This window comes from Perca fluviatilis, chromosome 4 (genome assembly GCF_010015445.1).
Source record: "Perca fluviatilis chromosome 4, GENO_Pfluv_1.0, whole genome shotgun sequence".
NCBI lineage: Eukaryota > Metazoa > Chordata > Actinopteri > Perciformes > Percidae > Perca > Perca fluviatilis.
Genome location: NC_053115.1, coordinates 31947846 through 31955345, shown reverse-complemented (window position 1 = coordinate 31955345; position 7500 = coordinate 31947846). Strand labels below are relative to the sequence as shown.

Sequence of the window (7500 nt, the reverse complement as noted above, 5' to 3'; positions counted from 1 at the left end):
CTAGATATGTTTCGACAACATCTGAGTCCTCGCCTGCTGAGAAGAGAAGGCCACCTCCGCTCAAGATGACATAACATGCAATAGTGGGTAGTTCTGCCAGAGAGCACACGGACAAAATGTAGCAATATCATCAAATGGTCCTGAACAGGAAAACGGTAACGTTAAAGTGTAGCTACGGATTCACATAAATGTGATGCATGAGACAAAATAAAATAATAATAATAATGTAAACAGGTCCTGAATCAAGGTCTTAATACATAACTGTAAGGCAGTGGTGGAATGTCACTGAGTAGCCTACATCTACTCAAGTACTGTACAATTTTGAGGTACTTGTACTTTACAAACACATTGTGAGTAAAGTACTTTTTTTTTTTTTAAATGAACTGCTTCATGTAGTTCTACTGGAACATAGGGTCAGTTTCAGCAAATATGACAGAAAGTTAGTTTTATAAGTCTTACCTACTGTACCTTTAATGCATCACTAATTACAAATTAGTAATATTGTGTTATGTGAAAGTCTGCATAATAAGTACTCTTAATGTTGGTACTCTAAATATATTTTGTTGCTAGTACTTATGATCTTTTACTTGAGTATGGTTTTGACCTGCTGACTCTTACTTGTAAGTATTTTAACACTGTAGTATTTCTACTTTTACTTAAGTAAACGGTCAGAGTACTTCTTCCACCACTGCTGTAAGGGCACTGCAAGGAAAATGTAGCTTCTGCTAAGTTCTTTAATGGTCTAAAATACATTTTGTCAGTGTTTTGTATTTTTTTTTCTTCCAGTTTGTTTTAACACCCTCTGAGGACGACAACGATGTTTGACAAAAGTCCTACTCAAAAAGCGATGTTACAAAATTGTATTTCAGACGTGTATTTACTATTTTAATCATATATATATATATATATATATATATATATATATATATATATATATATATATATAACCTATGACTCTTTACACATGGCTTTAGAAAACATTGGGCATCACTATACGGAAAGCTGACTTTGTTCTGAACATTTTCATACGGAACACATAGGGATCATTTTTTTTGCAAATACCTTAAAAAAAGGTCAATGTAAGAAGATGCGAAAATGCACTTAGAGCTCAGAGGTTTAACACGCGTGTACACGTGCACGAGAATCATGCTTTTGCATGAATTGCTGCTGCCAAATCGTCCATCCATTAATTTCTGCATTCAGCCTGATCCATTTCAGCTTACCAGACCCTCTCCTCCTCTGCAAGCTCTTAACACCTCAGCAACGGTAACGATAAGAATAAGCAAACATCCCATGGTTACATCTGATATTTTCCCCCATTAACATCCTGTCACTTTTCCCCTTTTTCTTCAATCAAACCTCAACGAATAAGTGAATAAATTTCGTATTGTTCTGAAAGAATGACAGTCAGTCGAATACGTTTTGTGCTACTTGAAAGTTATCTACATAAGAGTGACATGACACTGTCATGAAGACATGACACTGTCATGACACATGAACCCTAACCCTAACCCTAACCTGTCATGACAATAACCGAAAGACACTTAATGACAGAAGCGTTATGTCATAAACGTTTATGACTTGTTTATAATGTTTATGACACGTTCGTGACAGTGTCATGTCACTCTTATGTAGATACCTTCAAGTAAAGTGTAACCAGTTTTGCAATCGTAAGCGTGTGTCTCCGACTGAAAAACTGGACAGGAAACCGTTTGAAAATGGATTTAATTGGAGAGCTCCTCACAACTGGAGATATGCTGGACATTCTAGTGTCGACGTTGGCAGAGGGGGGGGGGCTTGAAGACAAGTAAAAGCGGAGAGTCTGTGTTACCTTATTTGACAGAAATCTTTCAATTAAATAATTTCCGGAAATTTGATAATAATAATTATTAATGCTTTAGGAAATGTAACCCCAATTAACAAAAAAACTAATATTAATATTGAAACGCTACTGTTAAAATCACCGGGAGAGTCTGGTACAGCCTGACTCTGGACGATGAAATTGAGGTTAGCGCTCGTATTCAAGTTTATGTTCTGATTGTTGTTGTTGAACGCTTGTTCGGTTAAATTGCTATTTAACACACTCGGAGAGGATTTTAATGTAGATTTTATTTTTTATTTTTTATTTCTTCAATTTCTAATATTGTGGTGCTGGTGATTTTCCTTTGGGGCTGGCTAAAAATTCCTCTATGCAGGAAAAACCCTGATACTGTAGAGGTAAAATGGATTTTCCCTGCTCAAGATGGCTTCCTGTCCACTTCCAGCCTCTCTTTACACCGCCGTTGTTTTCTTTGTAACGTGTGGCCCACTTTCAGAAATTGTTTATGTCACCCATGAAACTCTGGGCTTTTTTTTTTTTTCTCACCTGTTGTGGTCTCCATGTTTGAAACTTGTCACTTTGATAAATCCTTCTGTCTTGATACATCACTTAACAGCACTCGCACACACACTGGAACACTGCGCTGGTTTATGCTGCAAGAGAAAGTCTGCTTTCCAACCCATATGGGGCAGGTCTGATCTGTTCATGGCTGCCTAAACAGATAACAATCAAATCAAATCTGTTTTTTTTCCCCCTTCTTTAGCCTGTCGCAGCTCATTGTTGTGCACCGTTCTCCAGACATGCGCACCGATATATGTGTGTGTGTGATGCGAAAGTGCAAAAGTCATGTTAAAGAATTAGCAAAAAAGGATTGTGAAAACCTAAAGAATGGGAGTACAGATGTTTCAGCATCCTGTTCATTGTCAGTATCAGACAGCCATGACACTGGATCTGTGCCAGAAAATAATAGGCTCTTTTTTTGGCAGCATGAATTCAGCTTGAGAAGGAAATGTTGTATCCACAGGAAAAAAACCAACTTAAAGCAAAAATGCTTTAAGAGTCAGCTTTACATTTTATTAGTACACCCAGTGTCAATTGGCGAAATAATAAAGCTATGACGCAGGGCCAAACGGAAACGTATTTGGATTTTAAAGTAAAATTAAACTCAGAGGGTGCCTGGGTTGCTCACCTGGTAGAGCGTGCGCCCCATGTGCAGAGGCTGAGACCTCGACGCAGCGGCCGCAGGTTCAATTCCAACCTGCGGCCCTCTGCTGCATGTCATTCCCCCCCTCTCTCTCCCCTTTCGTGGCTTAGCTGTCCTATCAAATAAAGCCCTCAATACACACACACACACACACACAGACACACAAAAAATCTGCAGATTCCGTTTGGGCCTGCATATGAGGGAATGGTAAGAAAGGAAAGATTACAGTTGTCTCAGGTTTCTTGTCACAGCCTCTTTGACTCGGGTCTCACGCCCTTTAATGTCTCTCTCTATCTTCCTGTTTCCTGTCTTTGGCTCCACCCCTTCCTGCCCCGCCCTGTACCTGCCTTGCCCCTGCTCCGATAGAGAGATACACACATGGAGAACTCTGAGCGTGGGGTATTGTATGTTTACTTCTAGACATCAACGCATCCACTCCGTCCCTCGCTGGGACTATCACCTTCGCCCTTTGGTGTGGCTTTCAGCCGTTCCACGTCCAAATGCATCTTACGCCTAAGCCTACACCTGGAAAACGGATGTGGTATATCCAGTATTATTAATGTGATGGGACGAGTTACATTCTAGAGAAATACATGTCCAGGAGTCATTGGCCACAATAAACAAAAGGCCCAATCAGGTTGAACTGAAGCAATGTTACAATTTAGTCAAGTAGCAATGTCATTTTGTTCAATTGTGTGCTACTTTTTGACTTTCAATAAATGGGAAGAAGTCTCTAAAAAAACAGATTTTTTTTTTTAATGTAAATTAAATCAATTTTACCTTGGGACAGCACATATCCCGCCTTCCCTTTTAACAGAAATAATGTGCCAACAGAGTGCACATTCACATTGTTATTGCATTAGATTCTCCAAATTGTAAAAAAAAAAAAAAAGAGCCCTGCAATATTCCGTCCCAAGCAACACTCCCCAGATGTTTTAGGAGCTACACATCCTTTTTCTTTCAGAGTGTGAAACATGAAATACATCATATTTTATAATCTCTGTGGCACACGTGTACAGTGATTTCCCTCCTGGCTGTTTTAGGACTCGCGGTCATTTAACAGCCAGCGGTTGAAATTTAGGTTCGAAATCTAATGCAAGCTGTTATAAAAGTCCTCATTCATGCACTTGTCTTGCATCTTCCCTGTATTAGCATGGTTAGCGTACATTCTTCTGTGTTTTCCTTAATGGCTGAAAATTCACCTTAAGGAATAAGTCACATTTGAGTGAAATATTCAGGTGTAAATGGGACTTTTAAAATGGCGTTGTGTCCTTCCAGTCCTTCCAGAAAGAGTTTTTTTGTGATTGTTGCGGGCAAAAATCCTTGATTATGCGGCACCTTTTCTTAAAAAATGCGATGGAATATGCGTGATATTTATGCAATTTTATGCGATGAAATTGCGGAAACTTGCAAAAATTGCGGTTTGATGAAAAAGAGGAAAAAAAGTGATTCCCCCAACACCCTGCTTTTCGATGACGATCACGTCGCGTAATTACGTCACTTCATAACGTTCCCATGGCAACAGGGGAAAAAGGGCTGCTCTTGTGTGAAGTAAACGCAACATTTTTCAACTTTCTGTTAAGATATATGTGACTTTTTTGCAACGAAAATGCGGGGATTATGAAATCATCCAAGCTCTCGCATATTTCGTGCGGAAATCAGCAATTTATGTGTGGCGTATTTGAAAGAATGCAGCCACCCGCATAAATATGCGAACTTTGGCTGATTATGCATTGAATTATGCGATCTTTTCTGGAGGGACTGATTATTAGTTAGCAGTGAGACATGTTAACTCATATAAGATGCTTTTGGTGTACCTTCCCTGGCACATTTGATCATTGATTCCATCTGTGCGTCATGGTTTGCACGTCATCATCCCTCAAACAAATTGCACTTTTGAAACAAATATCATTGCATCAACGTTTATCTCTCATTGCCTCTGTACGGTGGAGGGGGGGGGGGGTGTTTGGGTTGTCTTTTCAGATACTTTCCCAAGTCATTTGCTTTTGATGCATTGCCAGTATGTATGCTATTTGCCAAGATATCAACACCTGCAGTCACATAGACAGGAAAGTCAGACAGAGAGACGGGAAGATAAGATCCTGCTGCTTTCTGTAGCGAGATGGGAGGTGGGCATAATTGATTACGTCGCACCGCGAAGCAAACGACCACGCGGGAACGTTCAGAAGCGAGGATGGAGCCATGCCATCCGCCCCCAAGTTTTTTGGGGTTTTTTTTTTCGAAAAAGGTTAAATAATTAGTGGCACTTTGAAGGTCAGGAAAAAAAAAAGAAGATGCGTTTGGCTTCGACAAACGGAACAGAGGTGGGAGATTAAGAGGGAGATATGTGGTATTATCTCACCGAATGAAATGCGACGCTTCACAAATATCTCCACCCACACTGTTCTGGGCTCAAAGACAATCCACTCTGTGCCTGACACGGTAGCTATCTCTTTGGAGTCACTTATCTCTAATAAAAAATAAAAAAAAACAGCCTGCATTTAAAGCGGCATACATCTCTGTAACGGAACACTTCCTTCTGTGAAATCCATATGATTTGTAAATCCGACGACGAGAGAAAAATGAAGTGACACTCAAATGTTGTGGTTATTGTGTCGGAGATTTTAAGGGATTCTTGTTTAGCAGAGTGAACTATTTACCAGAGGGGAATGGGGACGTGGTATTAAAAGATGCAGTAGGTAAGGTTATAAAACTAACTTTCTGTCATATTTGCTGAAACTGACCCTATGTTCCAGTAGAACTACATGAAGCAGGAAATGTAAAAAAAAAAAAGAATCCGGCTCCTCTGGCACCACCTACAGCCTGTAGTGTGATTTGCAAAAATCCACCGCTCCCTGTTCAGATGCACCAATCAGGGCCAGGGTTAGGGTGTCTAACTGCGTGTCAATCACTGCTCAGGCACACGCATTCATTCTCCCTTGTGGGGGGAGGGGCTTAGGAGACCGTTTTGGGCTTTAGCAGAAAGGGGGGGAGGGACTGAGAAATTGTCAATGTTCAAATTTTTTGGCTAGGTCCTGGATCTTCCCAATCCTACCTACAGCACCTTTAATATGGCCTAGCAGTGGTTTGATGTGAATTTCAGACAGAAATTTGGAGGTGATATTGACAGTGATGGCAGTCTGGTCACATACAACGTCCTAAAACTAAAAGCCACACTGTCTTAAAAAAAAAAAAAAATTAAAATAGAAAGGAATATTTTTTTTTCCCCGACCCAAAATTAATTGAAGATGAAAGACTGATAGGAACAGTTGTTTGACATTGAAGTAGCGCTGTGTGTTCTAGGGGGTGCAGGTCATTGTGAATGGCTTTATATTAACTGGGGTTTTAATTCCCACTTTCCCAAAAGTCTTTTATTGAAGAAAATTAAATGTTGATGGTCTAAAAACTCACTTTAACCTCAACTAATGAGGTTTCAATTTCTGGAGACCTTAAGTCTAGCTTTAAGCAACGTTGTTGCTGTTACCAAACCTTGACTCCAACCTTCTCCAATTTTTCTTGATTAAACTATCAATTTTTTTCATGTGACACGAAGTACAGTTTAATGCTATCAGTAATTCCAAGGCAAAAATAACACTAAAGTTTAAGGAGGAGGAGTTAAAGAAGGAAAGAAATGAGGTGGAGAGGATTGTTGTTGTTGATCACAACAGAGAGGCACCTTAATTTGATTTTGTTTAGCCTTTTTGTGACCAACGTTCATCCTTGAGGAGAAATATGTCTGAAAATGCAAAGCTGTGACGGTGGATTCATTAGGAAGGTTTTGTAAGATCTCCCACCCGCTCCCCCATGCACTCGACCCAGTCTACAAAGTCGCGAAAACAAATGATGAACCTCCACACTGAGACAGCAAAAGGACACATCCTCTTTCCAGACAATATACTGCACCCTCAGGGGCTTAGTCTATGACAGGAGAGAGTCAAGGCGATTAGAAACATATGTCAGCCCAGGGAATGGACTTAGGCTGAATCCACTGCACATGGCTAGCTCTTACAAGGCCAAGTGGCCTGAAGAGTGTGTGTGTGTGTGTGTGTGTGTGTGTGTGTGTGTGTGTGTGTGTGTGTGTGTGTGTGTGTGTGTGTGTGTGTGTGTGTGTGTGTGTGTGTGTGTGTGTGTGTGTGTGTGTGTGTTTGCTCGCAATGGACTGAGACTTTCATTCTCCAAATTGAGATATATACTGTACATAGTCACATGCACACACACACACTAGAGAACCATGAGTGCTTCCATGCTGACAGATGCTAAACTTGCACTTATTCACCGATAATTTGGTGGTGTTACGGTAACACACACATACACACACACACACACACACACACACACACTTGACCCCCCATTCTGCAGATGTGACACATGGTTGAATAATGGACTCTGCTGCTTGCTGAGATAAATGCTTGATGGTCCACTTACAGCTCTGTCATAATGGATGTTGGCCGGCCTTTACTCGCGCACACACCGATGT

At 40.5% G+C, this 7500-nt stretch overlaps 1 protein-coding gene across 11 annotated transcripts in view; it reads left to right on the top strand.

Annotated features, from left to right (window-relative positions):
- Positions 1-7500, top strand: part of ptprt (protein tyrosine phosphatase receptor type T) — a 452792-nt gene that overhangs the window by 311864 nt on the left and 133428 nt on the right. For 4 of the 11 annotated variants that reach the window (XM_039797950.1, XM_039797948.1, XM_039797947.1 and 1 more), the window contains one exon: positions 3390-3422. The exons of the other annotated variants lie outside the window; for them this stretch is intronic. In XM_039797950.1, the coding sequence (XP_039653884.1) occupies positions 3390-3422 (33 nt within the window). The remainder of the gene's footprint in view (positions 1-3389; positions 3423-7500) is intronic. 11 annotated transcript variants of the gene reach the window in all.